Source organism: Capra hircus, chromosome 18, assembly GCF_001704415.2.
Source record: "Capra hircus breed San Clemente chromosome 18, ASM170441v1, whole genome shotgun sequence".
In the NCBI taxonomy this organism is placed as follows: Eukaryota; Metazoa; Chordata; class Mammalia; order Artiodactyla; family Bovidae; genus Capra; species Capra hircus.
In genome coordinates this window covers 27,378,892-27,398,039 of record NC_030825.1, presented here as the reverse complement: position 1 = coordinate 27,398,039, position 19,148 = coordinate 27,378,892, and the positions used below count along the sequence as shown (strand labels likewise).

The 19,148-nt window shown below is 42.4% G+C and overlaps 1 protein-coding gene across 2 annotated transcripts in view; it reads left to right on the top strand.

Moving 5' to 3' along the window:
• The window catches only part of CSNK2A2 (casein kinase 2 alpha 2), a 35,726-nt gene continuing 20,447 nt past the window's right edge, over positions 3,870-19,148 (top strand). The window contains exons 1-4 of one of the 2 annotated variants that reach the window (XM_018062064.1): positions 3,870-4,103; positions 4,872-4,983; positions 13,020-13,121; positions 16,118-16,168. In XM_018062064.1, the coding sequence (XP_017917553.1) occupies positions 4,000-4,103; positions 4,872-4,983; positions 13,020-13,121; positions 16,118-16,168 (369 nt within the window). In that variant the 5' untranslated portion in view covers positions 3,870-3,999. The remainder of the gene's footprint in view (positions 4,104-4,871; positions 4,984-13,019; positions 13,122-16,117; positions 16,169-19,148) is intronic. The other variant, XM_018062065.1, reaches the window with a different exon arrangement.

Sequence of the window (19,148 nt, the reverse complement as noted above, 5' to 3'; positions counted from 1 at the left end):
AAAATTTAATATGGACACAATACTTTATGTAACTTACGTCCTATATTCAAATTTCCCCAGTAGTCCCAGTAAGTACCTTTTAGCTGTATTCTTTTTCCTTCCCTTCCTCCCTCCCCCCACCTTCCCTATCTTTTTTTTTTTAATTCAGGATTTAATCCAGGATGATACACTTCATTTAGTTATCTCTCTCAGGCGCCTTTGATTGAGAGCCCACAATTCCGGAGTTTTGTTTTCTTGTTTTCTCTTGTGACAGTGACCTTCTTGAAGAGTGTAGGTGCTGTTTTGCAGAATGCTCCCCAGTTTGGATTCAAGTTAAAGTTTTGGGGCAAATGCTGTGTCCCTTCTTGATGCATCATATCAGAGGGTCAGTTGGTTCCTTATCAATGATTTAAGTTCGATTCATGATTAGAGTGATAATCTCCACGATCCCCTTTGTAATTAATGCACGCTTTGTTTTCAGTGAATACAGTAGGGTAACACTGTATTCAATGAAAACCTTGAGCTGTGGCAAATGCTGGGTGAGCCAGCGGTAAGTATCTACTCAGTCTTTGTTCTCAAGCTGTTTTTTAAAGCGGACAATGTCCTAGGAAACTGGCTACGAAATACACAGTTTTCTGAAGAATGTGGGTGGATGCTGAGATAGAGCAGTATCAACTCCAACATTAAAAATGAACTGAAACCTGAGACTTGAAGAGGAAAAAGGAGTCAAGCACAGGAAGATGGGAGTAGAGGGAGTGGAGGTGATCCTGGCCACGCTTGGAGGCTAGAAAGAACTGAAAGAGGGGTGTGTGGTGATCTCCAGGAGGGAAAAGTCATAGGAGAAGGTCCTGATCTGATCCTAATAATATTGAGCATGTAGCACGTGCTAGACACACAGATTTTAAGAGTATTACATGGTTTGTTGTTGTTGAGTCGCTAAGTCATATCCGATTCTTTTGTGACCCCCCAGATTGTAGCCAACCAGGGTCCTCTGTCCATGGGATTTCTCAGGCAAGAATACTGGAGTGGGTTACCATTTCTTTCTCCTGGGGAATCTTCCCAACCCAGGGATCGAACCCATGTCTCTCGAATTGGCAGGAGCATTCTTTACCACTGAAGCCTCTTTTACACAGTTTCAGTTCAGTTCAGTTCAGTCACTCAGTCGTGTCCAACTCTTTGCGACCCCATGAATTGCAGCACACCAGGCCTCCCTGTCCATTACCAACTCCCGGAGTTCACTCAGACTCACGTCCATCGAGTCAGTGATGCCATCCAGCCATCTCATCCTCTGTCGTCCCCTTCTCCTCCTGCCCCCAATCCCTCCCAGCATCAGAGTCTTTTCCAATGAGTCAACTCTTCGCATGAGGTGGCCAAAGTACTGCAGTTTCAGCTTTAGTATCAGTCCTTCCAAAGAAATCCCAGGGCTGATCTCCTTCAGAATGGACTGGTTGGATCTCTTTGCAGTCCAAGGGACTCTCAACAGTCCTCTCCAGCACCACAGTTCAAAAGCATCAATTTTTCTTTGCTCAGCCTTCTTCACAGTCCAACTCTCACATCCATACATGACTACTGGAAAAACCATAGCCTTGACTAGACGAACCTTAGTCAGCACAGTAATGTCTCTGCTTTTGAATATGCTATCTAGGTTGGTCATAACTTTTCTTCCAAGGAGTAAGCGTCTTTTAATCTCATGGCTGCAGTCACCATCTGCAGTGATTTTGGAGCCCAGAAACATAAAGTCTGACACTGTTTCCACTGTTTCCCCATCTATTTCCCATGAAGTGATGGGACCAGATGCCATGATCTTCGTTTTCTGAATGTTGAGCTTTAAGCCCACTTTTTCACTCTCCTCTTTCACTTTCATCAAGAGGCTTTTTAGTTCCTCTTCACTTTCTGCCATAAGAGTGGTGTCATCTGCATATCTGAGGTTATTGGTATTTCTCCCGGAAATCTTGATTCCAGCTTGTGTTTATTCTAGTCCAGCGTTTCTCATGATGTACTCTGCATAGAAGTTAAATAAGCAGGTTGACAATATACAGCCTTGACGTACTCCTTTTCCTATTTGGAACCAGTCTGTTGTTTCATGTCCAGTTTGAATTGTTGCTTCCTGACCTGCATACAGATTTCTCAAGAGGCAGGTCAGGTGGTCTGGAATCCCATCTCTCTCAGAATTTTTCACAGTTTATTGTGATCTACACAATCAAAGGCTTTGGCATAGTCAATAAAGCAGAAATAGATGTCTTTCTGGAACTCTCTTGCTTTTTCGATGATCCAGCGGATGTTGGCAATTTGATCTCTGGTTCCTCTGCGTTTTCTAAAACCAGCTTGAACATCAGGAAGTTCACTGTTCATGTATTGCTGAAGCCTGGCTTGGAGAATTTTGAGCATTACTTTGCTAACATGTGAGATGAGTGCAATTGTGCGGTAGTTTGAGCATTCTGTGGCATTGCCTTACAAGGTTTAACTTGTCTAATTTTCCTCATAGCCGTATGAAGTAGGTTCCATTACAGTTTTTATGCTGTAAAATCTACAGCACAGAGAGGTTAAGTTGTTGGCCCCAGGTCACAGAGCTTGTAAGTAGCAGGGCTGGGATTCAAACCTGGGATGGATCTGACTCCACTGTCTGTGCTCTTAACCATATCAAAAAAAAGAGGAAACAGTCTCATCTAGAGAATAGAATATGAAAAAAAGATTAGAACAAACTGGGCTGTGCGAGGAAGTTGTGTTGATTAAAAAAAAAAAAAAAGTGGGATGGGAAAGCAAGACAAAAGGCCCAGAAGATCATAGAAAGAAGAATGTTCGGGGCTAGAAAGCAAGATAATAAAATAGGCCAAGGTTTGGTTGGCCACCCCACCCTCAGTCCATGCCCAACCCCCAGCCCAACCCTACAGGCAGAACTCTCACAATTCCTCTCCTGGTGTGGTCCCAAACAAAACCAGAGTATTTACATGATCTCAAAGTATCGCTTATTAATTATGGAGGGAAAAATAGGAGCTTTACAGCGAGCAACCTGGCTGACTCCAGCTAAACCAAGTGTCCGATGTGAACATACAGAGGGGTCTTAGAGAAGGTTCTGGAAGGGAATTTTGGGGACAGTGTATGAGAAGGGTTTTATGAGGAAGGTGATAGATGAGAGAGACGGGCAAGTCTTGAAGTTCAAGGGTCTATGGGTGACCGGTCACGGTCCATTGAGGGGAAGACGGCGTGTCTCTGGGAAGGAAGGGGAAATCTTATGACGGAGCGGTTCTGAGAGCTAAGAGCAAGTCATTAGGAAGGGACTTGTTGGGAACAGTTTGGGTGACAAAAAGGTCTCAACAGGGTCCGTCCGGGAGGTTGGGGTGGGTAAACTCTGGATGACTAGAGGGCAGAGCGTTTGGGGCAGGGGTCTCTAGGGGAGTCCTAAAACGGTATACGAGACAGAAGGCTCCAGGGCCACAGCCTGCAGCTGGGGTCGACCCTGTGGTGAGCGCGGCGGGCCAGACCCAGGAGGGGGCGATTGGAAGTGGGCCTTGAGGGGCGGGGCCGGGGCGGGGCCGGGCCGCCGGGAGGGTCCCCCCGCGCTGCAGGGGGCGCTGTGAGCCTGGGCGGACCCGGGCCGGGCGGCGGCCGCTCCTAGTGAGTGCGGCCCCTTTTCCGGGTTTCCTCCTCCTCCTCCTCCTTCTTCGCCGCCGCCGCCGCCGTCGCTGCCCCTTTCCCGGCCGGCGGCTGCCGCTGCTGGTGCCGCCGACAGCGCCGCCGCCTCGGAGCCGCGAGCCGAGCGGAGGCCGCCGCGGAGCGCGAGCGCTGCCCGCCCCGCCGCCCCGCCGGCCGCTCCAGGGCCGGGCCGGCTCGGCCGGCGCCCCCCGCGCCCCCCAGCCCGCCCGCCCCCGCGGGCCCGGCCTGGCGCGGCCGCCCGCCGCCGCGCTCCTCCTCCTCCTCCTCCGGCGGCCCGCTGCCCGCCGCCTCCTTTGCCCGTCGCCCCGCGCCCCTCGCCGCGCCGCCACCCTCGGCGCCCCGCGGCGCCCCCCGGTCCCGCCCGCCATGCCCGGCCCGGCCGCGGGCAGCAGGGCCCGGGTCTACGCGGAGGTGAACAGCCTGAGGAGCCGCGAGTACTGGGACTATGAAGCTCACGTCCCGAGCTGGGGGTAAAGCCGCCGCAGCCCCCCTCCGGGCCCTCGCACCCCCACCCCCGCCGCAAACCGCACTCGCCCCCCGTGGTCTGTCTCCCCGCTGGGCCCGCGCCTCTTCGGCTCTGGGCTGGGAAGCAGACCCTCCCCACCATATTCTCGTCTCCCTCTCCCCGCTTCTCGTTCCTTCCTCTCAGCGGTGCGCACCCCTCTCACCTCGGGGAATGCTCTCTTACTGACAAGTGTAGGGATCCAGGGACTAGAGCCTGGTGGAAGTGAAGGAGCAGCCCTTCCTTCTCACGCGTTGGGGTTTCTGTTGGGGTGGGAAGTCAGCAGCTGTCCTCTTGAGCTATTAAAATTCTCTGCCTTTTTGAGGTTTTTGAAATGAGGCTGGGTGGGAGGAAATTTTTTAAAGACGTCCAGATTCTCAAAGCGAGCGCTGTCTACCTTGCGGGAGTGAAGTAATAAGGCAGGTGCTGTGGGCAGAGGGGCACCTGTGAGCCTCCAGGATGGATGCTCTGCTCATCTCTCTAGATTGGCTCAGACCCCTGCCTTCCCACCTTGTCTCCCCCTAGTTATGAGGGACCAGTTAGGTTAGGAGCTACGTCCAGTGAAAAGAGCCAAGTTTATGTTGTGGCTTTCATTTAGGGAATAAGTTATGGCATGAGGTATATAGACACTTCCAAGTGCTTGATCAGTGGAAGCGCCTGGATGGGGATATGTAGTGGGCATAGCCTTGGTTAACCCCAAGTCCTGGCATTTATGTGTCCTTCTTGTCTTTCCCAGTAATCAAGATGATTACCAGCTGGTTCGGAAACTTGGTCGAGGAAAGTATAGTGAAGTATTTGAGGCTATTAACATCACCAACAACGAGAGAGTGGTGGTAAAAATTCTCAAGGTGAGTGTCTTATGAGTGGCATTAAAATTTCTTTTTCACAGGTCAGAAGGATACAAACTACTCCAACCACATTCTAGAATGAGCAGGACAAACTCATTTTAAAAACCTTCTGCCCCATGTCCCTCTGCTACTCCTCCCACAGCTGTTTTTGTTTGAACTTTTTTTTCACACAGACCTTTTTCAAATCTAAGCATGGTAGTTCAGGAACATCCTTGTTCTAAAATGTAATTATGGGCTCCCAAAGTGAATATTCCAAAGAGCCTCCATTTGTTACAAACTAAATAGGTATTCACATGCAAGAAGAGCCTCTTCATGAAGAGCCCAGTTGATACAAAGGCTCCTTGAGCACTGAATTTGTTATTCCAGAAAGAAAGATGGAAACAGAGTAGCTTCAAAGAGGAGTTTGAAGCCTGAGTGGAAGGAAACACCCCAGTGAATAATTGCTTGTTTTTTCTCCTTTGGTGCTAAACGGTTCAGATGGGGTACATCAGTGAGCTAACAGGGCCAGGGAGGTTCATAGTTGCTTATCAGCCAGTAAAAGTGAAGCTGGGAGCAGTAGAGAGTAAGCTTAGAATCACTAAAATAATGATTGGAACAAACCAGCCTGAATCTGGTTTAGCAGCCTAAGTTTGTAGCAGATACACACTTTGTCATCTCTTGGATGGAGACATGATCTTACTAAGTATGAAGAGTTGGCTAAATTCTCTTCCAGGTAACTGGTTATATAGCTTTGATAATGTTTTACAGGGTGGACTAAAAAACAGTTCTTAGAATCTGTGAAGGGTATTCATCATTGCCAGATTATTTCATTTGTGTGCATGTCATTTAGTGAAATCTTGAGGTGACCAAAGAGTTAATTAATACAAGCACTTTTACACAAACAGGAGTTCCAGTATAGCCATTTTGGAGAGGTTCTGTGGATAAGAATATAGGATTGAAAAGCTGTTTTTGTCATCTTATGTAGAGTTAAGGCAGCTGTGTCCCTATTTAAAAAGAGGGGTCAGGCTTGGACTGTCTGAAAATCACTTTTCATAAAAATGAGTGACTCTGCTGATACTCAGTACCAGTCTAGCCTAGTGGTGAAGAGACAGGATTATGATTGAGAGAAATAGCCAAGTTACTAATTTATGCTGTCAGAAACGCTGGGGGTAAGAAGTAAGGAACTGATATTGAAAATGTGGAGTTTTTGACTCTCCTCTTCCCTAAATATGAGTTGCACCCACAGAATCATGTCATCTTTTTTTATTGTATTTCTTCACAAGCATAAATATTTAAAAAGATGCTTTCTTCAGAGAAGTCACCTGGGAAAGCCATACAGCTTTTTTCTTAGTATATTAGCATAAATGTTTTTACTATAAGCTGGTTAAAATCTCTCTAGGAAATAAGCAAGACATAAATTGAAATTAGGAATATCCACATTCCATTGCTGTGCATTTGGAAGGACGAACTGCTGACACTAAAGCAATTTCAGAAAAATGTCTAAACTTTCATATGATGGCAGCATCTTTAGAGTAAGCGTGCAGCTTCCTGTGGTGTCTTTTTGGAAAAGGAACAACATTGAGGTGTACATGGAAGTAACAGTATGTTCAGTTAGAGAAGCGTCACATTGCTCTTTGGTCATTTTTGTATAGAACTTCATAGCCTCAGTTACTAGATGGTTTTTTCCCTGCTCTGAAGGTGCACAGGATATGTTTAGGGAACCCTGTATGGAAGCCGAAGGTTATATTTAACCTACAAGAAATGTAGGCACAGAGAAACACACCTGACGTCACTGTGTTGAAGTAACCCTCAGCCAGGGCTCCTTGTTTGCAATTTCTCCCTGTCTCTTACTGCTCATTTTGGCATTGGGCTGTAAGATCTTAACGTTGAGCACAGAAAAAGTTCCACTGTTCTGAAATAAGACTTGAGAGGCCCCTCTAATGTTCCAGCTGGCTCAGTGTTTCTTGTATCTTTTCCACACAAGTCCTTCTTGGGGTTCAGCCCACACCACCTTGTTTCTGCTGATGAAAAGTACACTCACTTTTGTTTTTCAAAGCACTGTGACATTTCTATCCAGATTTTGTTCTGTCTGAAGGATGGGCTAAGAAACTACTGATGGTATTGTTGGCTCTTCTCTTTCCGACAGGCTGAATTAAAGTAGATTAAAAATATTGGGTTTTTTTGTTTGTTTTAAAAAGAATAGGGCTTTTATCCAAAGTTATGTGCCCCTATTCAGATAAGTCAGAGTTATGACTAATCCTACTATTGTCATGTTTGGCCACGGGAAATTAGTTCCTTAACAGAATGCCAGTTGCTCATAATTTGAAGGACTCCAGAAAGAGCTTGCTCTTCATCTTGGCCTACTGGATTTCAGCCGCAGGAAGGAACTTCTGTGCTGATGTGCACATGGTGACCGAGACAGAGTATGTTCTTTGAGGACAGGAACGGCCTGCTTCTTTGGTGAATGTTTCTATCCAGTGCTTTCCAGCATATGAGAATGGTTGGATGACGAATGACCACAGAGGAATTTCTTATCTCTTCATTTACATCAATAGATGTCTAAACATTAATAAGAGGTTTTAGGAATTTAGAAATTGGTGAGTAGAATGTTTCTATCTGGCCTGAATTGAGATTCTGGAACAGAAATCTTCAAAGAACACTCCCAATCAGTAGGGAGGTTGTGTCTTTTTTTGGCAGAAATTGTTTTGAGAAGGGGGAGTGGTGGTAAGGGTTAATATAGCAGGGCAGAAAGCCACTTTCATGCCTAAAGTTTCATCTTTTGATTTTGAGAAATCATTTTTTCAGTTCCTTTGTAGTACCTTTTAGGAAAGCGTACACAGAAATAAAAGCATCTGGCCACTTTGGACAACTTTTAGCACTTTGTGAGGATCACCTCTGTATATGGATTTCATCTCTTCTTGAAGTCCTTGGGAGGCTGCAAATTCAGCTGTTTTCCAAATAGAAGTTAAAAGCAATACCAGATTTTAAAAAACAAAAGTGCAGGTTTTTGGACCCATGCTGCAAGTACTGGAAATCCTCATCTTAGGCTTCCTGTTGGTATTACTTCATACAGAGTTTGTCCGTTCCCTGCCACCCCACCCCCCCCCCAAATTAATTATCAAGCTTCAAACAAAGCGTGGTGGTAATACAAGTTTAACTTTGTACTGTCAGGAGGTAGTGTTAAAGATGATTGATCCCAGATCCTTTTTAGTTACTTCACAGTGAGCTGGTGCTATGGAGGTTTATGAAAGTGATGTTTTTTCCTATTTCTACTTTCTCAGCTGGTAGGTTTTTTGCCCTCTGTTTGCTTTATTAGGCAAGTGTACCAAGACATCCACTACGTGAAACAAGACATTAATACTAATACGTCTCTCGGTATAAAAAGAGGATTGTTAAAGTATTAAAAATAATACAAATTTTAAAAATTGTGACTGAGTCAGTGCTGTATCCAGCGCTGTGAGTGTGGGGTCAGAGATGCAGAATGTGGCCAGCCTGTGGGACAGAATCACATTAGGGGAGCATAGACCTTATTAGAACCCAGACCTGCTTTTACAGATAAAGCAAGACCCAGGAGAACCTGCAGTTTGCTCAGGGTCCCATGGCCAGTGAGATAGAAGCATTGAGTTCATGACTTTCAGTCCCTGCTGCAGAAGCTTGGTAGATGTGAGAGGCACGAATGGGACATCAGCTGGGTGTTCTGAACTGACCTGGAAAGATGGACGAGCATGCACTATAAGTCAAATGGAATTTGTTTATTTCTAATGATTTTTGGAGGTGTTCTTCTGGAAGGAAATACCTGGCATCAGTGGGTTGCTGCTTGACATGTTGGGTAGATGAAAGCCTGGAGAGCTATAGGGACTCGGACTTGGCTTCTCTGGTTTGTATCCACAGCAGCATATTTAACATATAAGTGAAATGTTACTTTCCTTTCTTGTTTGACATCATAAGGACCGGTGCTTTTATCCTTTTTTTTTTTTTAACATATACAGTACCTCCAGGTCTCATCCTAATCACTTGCTAAGAGGGCAGAGCCAGTAGGAGAAAGGACTGTACCATCCTCTCTGTGAGATGCAAAAGGCCTACTATGTGACTCACTTTTAAATTAAAATTTTTTTAAATCCTGAGGATAACAATTGCCCTCAAGAAATTGATCATGTATTGGGGAAGATGAGAGTTGAAAAATCAGGGGGAAATTTGTTGTGAAGAATAAACCCTGCACAAATAATGTTGATATTTAGGTCAGTTGCAGTGGGTTCTGCCAGGGTAATAAAATAAAAGCCATCATCCAGACTGAGCATTCTTTCTGTTCTATCCTGCAGTCCTGACAACCATTGTTCATTGTAATTGTTTATTGCAGGTGATGAAATTAAAATCTTAGTGGGGCAGTTGTTGATTTGGTAGTGGAACAAAAGTAATCCCAGGTTTGAAGGTTCTGAGCTGTGTTCCTGCCTTCCTTGAATGTATCAGTTAAGTTGTGCTTGGAAAGAAATTAAAACAGGACTTTGCCTGTTAATATTTGCTGGGATTTATTGAGGTCATAATTCTTAATGCCTTTTAGTAGATATTAGCTTGCGAATTCAGTCACAATTAAATGCTAGCAGTTGAAATCATTCTCAGATCCGGCTTTTTAAAGATCAGCTCTGAGTAAATATATAGGACAGATAACTTACTTTATCAACTTTCGTCTTTCTGAGCAGCCATCACTAAATTGGTCTTTGTTTTAAAATGTTTAATGTTGCTGAATAGGGAAAGAGAAGCAGGACCACATTGAACAAGATTTGGATCACATTCAACCAAGACTGCTGACTACCTGGGACTCTTCACCTGAGGGCAGAAACCTGAAAAACATCTTTTTTTTTCTTTCTTTTCAGAACTCTTGCACAGAAAATTTTAAAGGCGTTTTTCTGCTTTAAATGCTCTCTTTACGTGTATGCCAAAATACCTTTATTATTAGAACTTGAATTAATACTTTAGTTTCTTTTGTTTAGCTTTTTTATCTTCTAGACTTTGAGTATAAGTTTTTTTGTTTTTTTAATAGCTAAACTGATTGAGTTAGAGCCAGATATTCTCTGAATTGGGATAAATGAACCTTAGATGAGAGAAGGGCTTTTAATCTAACATGCAGATGAAATGTGAAATGGTGGAAATGTATTTTCCACTTTAGTGGTGGTGAGTGAGTGTGGACAGTAGGCTTTAGGATTAGAGCAGCCTTATTTCTGTAAAAATTCATGGTCTATCTTTCTTCAGATGCCAAGGATCCTCCCTTATAAATCCTAACTTTTTCCCTTGAATTCTATTTATAGAATGTAAATCATCGCGGTCATAAATATCTGGGCATTCATTGGTTTTTCGGCTTCTGGAGGTCTCTCAGGTTCAGAGGAGTAAGCTTGAGGCTAGAGAGAGTTGCCTGAAGCCTGGTTCCTGTAGAGACTTGGTGCCCCTGCTCTGGAGTGAGCCTCCTGCGCTGTTCATCACTCCTCTTACAGTCTGTCGGTCTTTTCTCAGTATGTGAGGACTCCAGCTGCAGTGTGGCTCCATTTTGCCACTTCAGATTTGTCCTGCTGTCCCCAGTCTGACAGGTGACAATTGGGCAGTCAAATGTGCTTCACTTGTTCTGTGAGTTGCCTTAAGACATAGTGAAAGATACATTCATCTGAACTGGACTATCCAGGAACTGCGTGCCTGCCTGATACGTTGCTGAATAACAGAACAAGGCAAGGCTCTATATGGGGCATTGTCATAGGAGCAGCTTATTTAATGGTTACCTTGTACTTGTTCACTTTTAGAGGGAGAGGGGGCTTTTGGTGAACACAGGCTTCTGGCCATTGTTTTTTTTCTCCCTCTGTTGCCACTCCCACAGATTTGTAACTACTTTCCAGGAGTGGATGACAACTCTAGAATTTGTTGGGGCTTCCCTGGTAATTCAGTGGTTAGGATGCAGAGCTTCCATTGTGGCAAGGGACAGGTTTGATCCCTGGTCAGGGAACTAAGATCTCACATGCCTCACAGTGTGGCCACAAAAAAACCCAGAATTTTCTTATGTTGAATATACTGTTTGCATTTGATTTTTCTTTTAACTTTTTGACAAAATTTCAGACTACTGAAAAATTGCAAAAATTCCCATGTATCTTTCATGCAGATTTCTTAAATATCCTTTTCTCTTTTATTTATATATATACACACTTGTTATACATACAGATATGTATGTATGTGCTGATATATATTTCTTTTACTTAAGTGCTTGAAAGAATGTTATTTATCCCTAATTTCCTATATTTCCTAAAAACAAAAGCAATTTCTTACATAACTCAATGCCATGATCAGAAATCAAAAGTTAATATTGATGGATCTACAACCTCTGTTCTCATTTGCCAGTTGTCCTTGTAATGTTCTTTATAGCAAAGGAAAATCCCAGATCATGCGTTACATTCAGTTGTCATATTTTTTTTAATCTGGAGTGCTTGTTTAGTCTGTGTGTTTCATGACATAAACATTTTTAAAGCTTGTAGACTACTTACTTTGTAGTATGTCCTTCTCTGGCTGTTTTCTGACCAAGTTTGTACTTGATGTTTGAGTGCCTCACTTTTCCAAAGTATTGAGTTCTGTAATTATGAAAAAGGGAAATAGTAAAATTCCTAAGTGGAATGGAGAAAGAACCACAGTAGCCAGATCTGTTCTGAGAATGCTGACAATGGAATGGGCGCGATTGTGGCAGCTGGCTTGGAAGAATGCAGCCAGACTCCAGCCTCTCAGTTGAGCGCCCTCCTACAGGTGATGCAGGTGCTCTGTGTTTTACAGTTCCTCTCTGGTTTGTGTTCAAAGCTGTAGCTTGGTGACCAGCAAGAGATGCTGGTTCCTCTGGCTTGTGTGTATCTTGTGTTTCACCCATCCCACCGCCACCACGTAGACACGGTCTTTTCCATCACGGCTAATCCACGGGGCCGTCTTTGTCTTTGCCTGCGCTGCTGTAACAGTGTCTTGCTGGGGCAGTACTCCTTTTCCTAAGTTACGGTGCTCCCGTGGCCACACTTGGGGAATGAAGGCACGGTGGCGAAGAGTGAGGCCTGCAGAGTCAAGCTGACTAGATTTGAATCCTGCCCCTGCTCTTGACTGCTAGCTGTGTGATCTTGGGCAAATAGCTCAACTTGGCTGAGTCTTCTACATAGGAATTTTGTGAGAATGAAACATGAAAATAATGGACATAACATCTATTGACTGCTTCCTATATACTAGTTGCTGTTTAAGTACTTGATAAAGCATAATTGATTGTGATAATGCTTATTTTTCTAGAGCTGCTTTAATTATTCTTCAGACTCTTTAGCCCATTTATGACAAGAAATAACATGCATAATGCTGACATTTTTGATTAAGGTTTCCGGTTTGCCTATCCAGCAGATTGAAAGGTTAGTGGGTAGCAGGGGTTTTCAGTCACTGCTGTGTCAGAGATTGGTCTGTTCCTTTGCTGATCCATCATCTCTTCCTTTAGGAATGGGGTCTGTTGGGAAGTTTTACTGGCTCTGAGCTGATTTCAGAGTCTAGATATTAAGGAAATGGGAGTGGTGACAGGAAACGGGAGCCAGCAGCTGGGAAACAAGTTTGTAACTTGATGTCAGTGAACTGGTCTTCACTCCTAGAAGACAAAATTACATGCGACCCGTTGGAAGAGCAGGTGTCTTAGCAGTTTGTTTCAGTTTTTCCATTTATGAGTGCATGATAGACAGCTGTTAAGAGCTATAACATTTTCCATTGGGCAGTTAACTAGTAAACATTTTATTTTTAAAGTATGACATAGGCATTCAAAATTTCATGTGTCCTAAATGTAACTACTTAAAAGATTTGACATGTAAGCTGTATGAGTCTGTGAATTATTTCATGTAATCTTAAAAATTCTTATGGGCAGGCTCCTCTTAAACCTCATTTTATTCCCCCATCTCTTCTAGTTTAGACATGCCCTTGTGCAAGATAATGAAATAGCCATTTGATAGAAACAGTGTTTTAAAGTTTTATTTATTAACTTCAAAAGGAGTCTTACTTCTCATTACTCTTGTATATTTAAGCCAGTGAAGAAAAAGAAGATAAAACGAGAGGTTAAGATTCTGGAGAACCTTCGTGGTGGAACAAATATCATTAAGCTGATTGACACTGTGAAGGACCCTGTGGTAGGTGCCTAGCTGTTGAAGGAGAGAGGTGGGGGGTGGTGTGTGTGTATGTGTATGAGAGACAGAGAACCTGAAAATAATGGGAAACATTGTTATAATATGCTGGGAATGATTGTGTTTGTCTTTACTGCTAAAGGATTTGAAAACCAGAAAAAATCATGGTGGCCCAGTGATCAACTACCCACTACCACTTTTATGGAACCTTAAAGTATTTGTAGAAAAAAAATCCCTTTCCCAGTTTTATAGCCTCATTATTTTGATTCAGTCCACAAACGTTTGCTTCAAAGCTCCCTTATGCTCCTGCTTTTCTCCCAACTTTGAAAGCTTATTACTGCCAATTAACATTATTTTACCTCACTTAAGTAAGCCTGACATTTGAAAATCTGGGTTTACAGAAGGAGATAGGAAGTGTGGCCATGTGGACACTTCCCGTGGAGAACTGAACAGATCACAGACCCCTTGAGGTCACTATCTTGCTGTTTCTCATACTGGTCTTTAATTCGGCATCCACCATTAGGGCTCACATGGTATATGCAGATGCAGTTTAAATATTTTTATTAAAATGCTTAATTTTTAGACATATAAAATATGCTGTTCAATTTTGTTTTCTCTCCTCCTCAGAAATAACCTAACCTTAAGTATTTATGATTAGGCAAGCTTCCCATCCAATTTCTGTTCTTTTACCTCTTGTACCTGAAAATTTTCTCTGTTTTCCCATGATAGCTTTTTAAGAACATGTTTGCTTCTGTCTGCTGAAGACATTCTCATAATAATGTAGCTATCACGCATTGAACACTTACTATGTGCCAGGCATTATTCTGAGTGTTTAATGCAATTATATCGTTTAATCTCTGCAGCAGTCCAGTTGGGTAGGTACCATTATTGTCCACGTTGTCACAGTGTACAGATAAGAAAACTGAAGCCTGCAGAGGTTAAGTAAGTTTCCCAAGATTACAGTTTTTCCTTTGGATCCTAAAAAGATTGAGAAGGATGGTTACATGCTAGATTATACCTAACTGGCATTAAAAATATATCCCAGCCTGGGCTTCTCAGGTAGCTCAGTGGTAAAGAATCCTCCTGCCAATGCAGGAGACGCAAGAGATGCCCTGTAGAAGGAAACGGCAGCCTGCTCCAGTATTGTATTCTTGCCTGAAAAATTCCATGGGCTACAATCCATGGGGTCGCAAAAGAGTCAGACACTGCTGAGCACACACATACACACACAAGTTGCAAAAGGAGGAATAATGACTGTTAAGTGAATGAACATTAAAGGTTTACTATGTTTAAAAAAAAAAAATGTATCCCAGCCTAATCAGTTCAGACTGATTTTACAGTAACTCTGGACTGCATGATCCTTGGAAATGGCCTGCATTGTGAGCCAGTATGTAGTTTTACACCTAGTGCATCTCTATTTTGCTTTATATGTGTGTGTGTGTTAACAAAACTTAGCGGTTCCTGTCATTATTTTTGTAATGTTACTTAAAGCATGCATGTTTTACATGATACGTGATACAAGTAAATCAAAGTGAATGAAAACCAACGGGAACCCTCGTCCCCTGACTTTTAGGGGGACAGGCTTGCTTCGAGCCTGTAGAGAGATCTGGTGGTCTTGTTGAAACCTTTCCACATTGGGCTAACAAGGAATCCTTGGGCTGCTCCTTGTTCTGGTAAAGACATGCATGTGTGCACTGTGGCCTGTTTGCTTTGTGACTATTACCTACTTCGTTGAGCAGAACTGCACAGTCATAAAGATTTTCATGATCTTATTTCTTATTATAGCCTTTTCAGTTCAGTTCAATTGCTCAGTTGTGTCCAACTCTTTGCGACCCCAGGAATCACAGCATGCCAGGCCTCCCTGTCCATCACCAACTCCTAGAGTTTACTCAGATTCATGTCCATTGAGTCAGTGATGCCATCAGCCATCTCATGCTCTGTCGTCCCCTTCTCCTTCTGCCCCCAGTCCCTCCCAACATCAAAGTCTTTTCCAATGAGTCAGCTCTTCGCATGAGGTGGCCGAAGTACTGGAGTTTCAGCTTTAGCATCATTCCTTCCAAAGAACACCCAGGGCTGATCTCCTTCAGAATGGACTGGTTGGATCTCCTTGCAGTCCAAGGGACTCTCAAGAGTCTTCTCCAACACCACAGTTCAAAAGCACCAATTCTTCAGCACTCAACCTTCTTCAAGCCCCTGCTTTTCTTTCAATTTTGAAAGCTTATTACTGCCAATTAGCATTGTTTTACGTTACTTAAGTAAACCTGACTTTTTGAACATCAAATGTTGACCATTTTGTACTCATTACATTAAAATTTATAGTGCTTTTAAAATACTTGATTTTATATGGTTTTGGAGGGGAGCACATCTTTGAAAAGAGACATTCTCTTAACTATCCCTAGCCACGGTGTAATTTCATATTATACCTTAGTGACCATCATACACTTGGGTGGCTTTTTTGATTGTGGAAAGACCAATGGTAAATTCCCAAGACCTATGATAATTTTGTAAAATGTGTCTGGTTCATGAAACCAAGGTGAAAACTTACTACTGTTTGTAGTTGGCAGGCTGGAACACTGCAGAGCATATACATCTTCACATAATGTGCCAGGCCCACTGACAGGTTGGTCAGAAAATAGACTCCTAAAAAACAAAAACAAAAAAAACCAAAACCTTTATAATGAAAACTGCAACCATTTACAAAAGTAAAATGAATAGTATAATGAACCTCTTTGCACATATCACCCAACTTTAGCTCAAGTTAATCAGCTTAAGGCACTTTGTTTCATCTGGACCCCACCCACATCCCCACCACCCACCATCCCCAGTTGTTTTGAAGCAAATTTCAGACGTAACATTTCAAGGGGATTCTTTCATAATAAACTCTCCCTAATGAGTGAATCTCTCTTTCATCTAAGTGGGATTTGGGGATGGGCCAGTATGACAGAAGCAAATCAAATTTATTGTTTGAATACTTAACGAAGCATTAATATTCTCTCTTGCAGTCAAAGACACCAGCTTTGGTATTTGAATATATCAATAATACAGATTTTAAGGTGCGTATATGCTGTTTCTTTCCGGCATGGGGTTAATGGGGAGTGGGGAGGTGGGGATAACTACTGTTGGTGCTCTCGAGCACAGGGCCCAGGAAAGCCCATGGCTGAGAGCAGGAGATAACACTGGGTGGATTTCTTACAGCGTTAGTGCAGGATACAGAAAGGGGTTAGATTCTTGCAGTTGGTGAAATTAAGCATTACTCTTTGCCTTGCTTACTCTGGGAATTACTACTAGGCTGGGTCTAAGTTAATGCCTCATCTATAATGCTCATGTTGTAGACATGATGGGTGGATGTTAATTTTAATTTTCATAGGAATCTTACATTCCTAATAGGAAGTGATAAATGGATACAGAACTTGTGTGAAAAGAGTCAGTATTGTACCTTGGATTCAAGCTATCAAATGGTGTGTGTGTTCATGCACACTGTATACAAAGCAAATGACAGAATCACTGTGCTTTTAGGAAAGCCCTGTTTCAGGGGCTTTTGTCTGTTTATAGTGCATGTTAGTTTAGACTTTAAAGTGTTTAAAAGCATGGTTTTAAGCTGATTTTTCATGAATGTGTGTTTTTTATTGTTCAAACACTGCAACCTTCTGATAAGAGATCAGACATACTGAGCATGGTAGAGCATAATATGAAAACCAATATAAAAACAAATAGTAGTGTTGATTTTTAGGGGCTTTTAGGTGATTATAATTCTTCATCAGTGTAGAAAAGGCTTGTGATTTTGTTCTGTTGTGGAAGTTAGGAAAAAATCCAGTCAGCAATTGAAAGACGGGGAGTGATCCTTTCGGGTGAAAATAAAAGAATTTTATCCTCACATTTACTTTTTCTTAAGTAATCACTCTAAAATAAAGTCAATTAGTGAAAATATGCACAAACGGGTATTATGCCTTATAAAAACAGTAAGCAGGTTTTATATTCAGTACAGTCATCCCTTGTTATCCATGGGAGATTGGTGATTGGTTCTAGCCCCCATCCCCAGAATACCAAAACCCAAGGCTAATATAAAAATGGCGTTTATATTAAAATGGCACAGTATTTGCATATAACATATGCACGTCATAAAAGATGGTACTTTAAATCATCTCTAGATTACTTGTTATACCTGCTACTACTGCTAAGTCGCTTCAGTCCTGTCCGACTCTGTGTGACCCCATAGACAGCAGCCCACCAGGCTCCCCCGTCTCTGGGATTCTCCAGGCAAGAACACTGGAGTGGGTTGCCATTTCCTTCTCCAATGCATGAAAGGGAAAAAATCATCTCTAGATTACTTGTTATACCTAATACAGAGTAAATGCTGTATAGGTAGTTGGTAGAGCACAGCAAATTCAGCATTGTGGAATTTTTGTTTTTTCAGTCCATGGTTGGTTGAATCCTCGAATACAGAGGGACAGTTGTATAGCTTTTCCCATATTAACAAATTTCCTTGTGATGTAATTCCTTAAAGGTGAACTCTGAACAGTGGGATATATATTTCTTCATTAACTAGCAGAGCAGTGCTTAGCTGGTAGAGTACTATGCTGATATATGTAACTGATCACACTTTTGCTGTGAACAACTGAGGTTTATTAAGAATGTCTGTGATTGGGAGTGTGTGTGTGTTTCTTAAGAAACAGGCTTTAATGAAACCAAACATTTTTGTAATGCAAGTTTAAAAGCTTGTCTTAATGGAACTTCATAGTGAAATCCCTTAGGTTTCAGTGCCTCTGCTTCCTTAATGAATGTTTACCAGTTACATAGCCACACATGTAAAAATTTTACTTCACCATTTTTGTGCTTCTCAAGTTGATAGCTGCTTTGTTGATTTAATGACATACAGAGGATCAGTTTTGAATTCCTAGAGAAATCTGACTTCATACAAAGGAGATGTTTTGATGGCATATATTCTCTAAAGGATTCCTTTAAAAGGAGCTTCCTTTAAAAGGATCATGGGAAATTGATGTTTTTTGAGGCTTACATATCTGAAAACATCTTTATTTTATCCTCCCAATTAATATATTTGCCATGATAGAGAATTCTAGGTTGTAGTTAAGGATTGCCTCAGAATTTTGAAGGGATTGTTCCACTATTAACCACTGAAGCCACTGGTTTCATCTTATGTGTGATCTGCCTTTTTTTTCTTTTCCTTATGAAAGCTCTTAGTATTTTCTCTTTATTCTCAGTCTCTGAAATTTCACAGTGATGTGCTTTCATATGGGTCACTTTCATCCTTTGTTCTGGGGACTTTTTAGTCTAGAAACTCTGTCTGTCCGTTTTGAAAAATATTTTTAATGTTCTTTTCTTCCCTTTCTTCTTTGTTCTCACTTTCTAGAACTCATTCAAATGTTAGACTTCTTATCTTGGAACTCTACTTTCTTCTCTGAATTTTTAAAAATAGTATTCTGTTCTTTTATGTTTTATGTCATATCGTCTATTTTCTCACTGAGACTATGTCCCCCCTGCCCCATTATGTTTTCTTCTTCCTGTCTTTTTCAGTTTTTCTTCCAGATTCCCTTTCTGGGGGTGTTTTTGGTTTTTGTCTCTGTTGCAGTTGTCTGAAACGTCACAGGTTTTGAATGCCTGTGCCTACTGTAGTGTTAATGAACTGACTGCTGATTGTCAGCTCTTGTCTCGAGGATGCAAGCCTGCCTGCCAGAATCTTAGTTGAGGAGAGCTATAGGAAGTGCCTGTGGACTTAAGACTTAATTTCCCCTTTCCAGTGTGGTGTTGAAAACATTTTCCTACTTGCAGTTCAATCTCTCTGCCCTTTTTCAGTGATACCTGGAGTCGCCAGTTCCTGAGCCTTTCGGTAGTTTTTCAGTGTGAAGTGTTTGCTGCTTACTGGGCCCCGTCTGCTGGCAGAATGTTGGCAGAATTCTCAGCTTTTTTGGTCCGCTCGGTCAACTGGACATCTGTTTTACAGCTTCAAAATTGGTTGTCTCTTCCATCCTGTTAGTATTGTGGATGAATCCCCCCCTCCCCACTGCTTCTTTTACA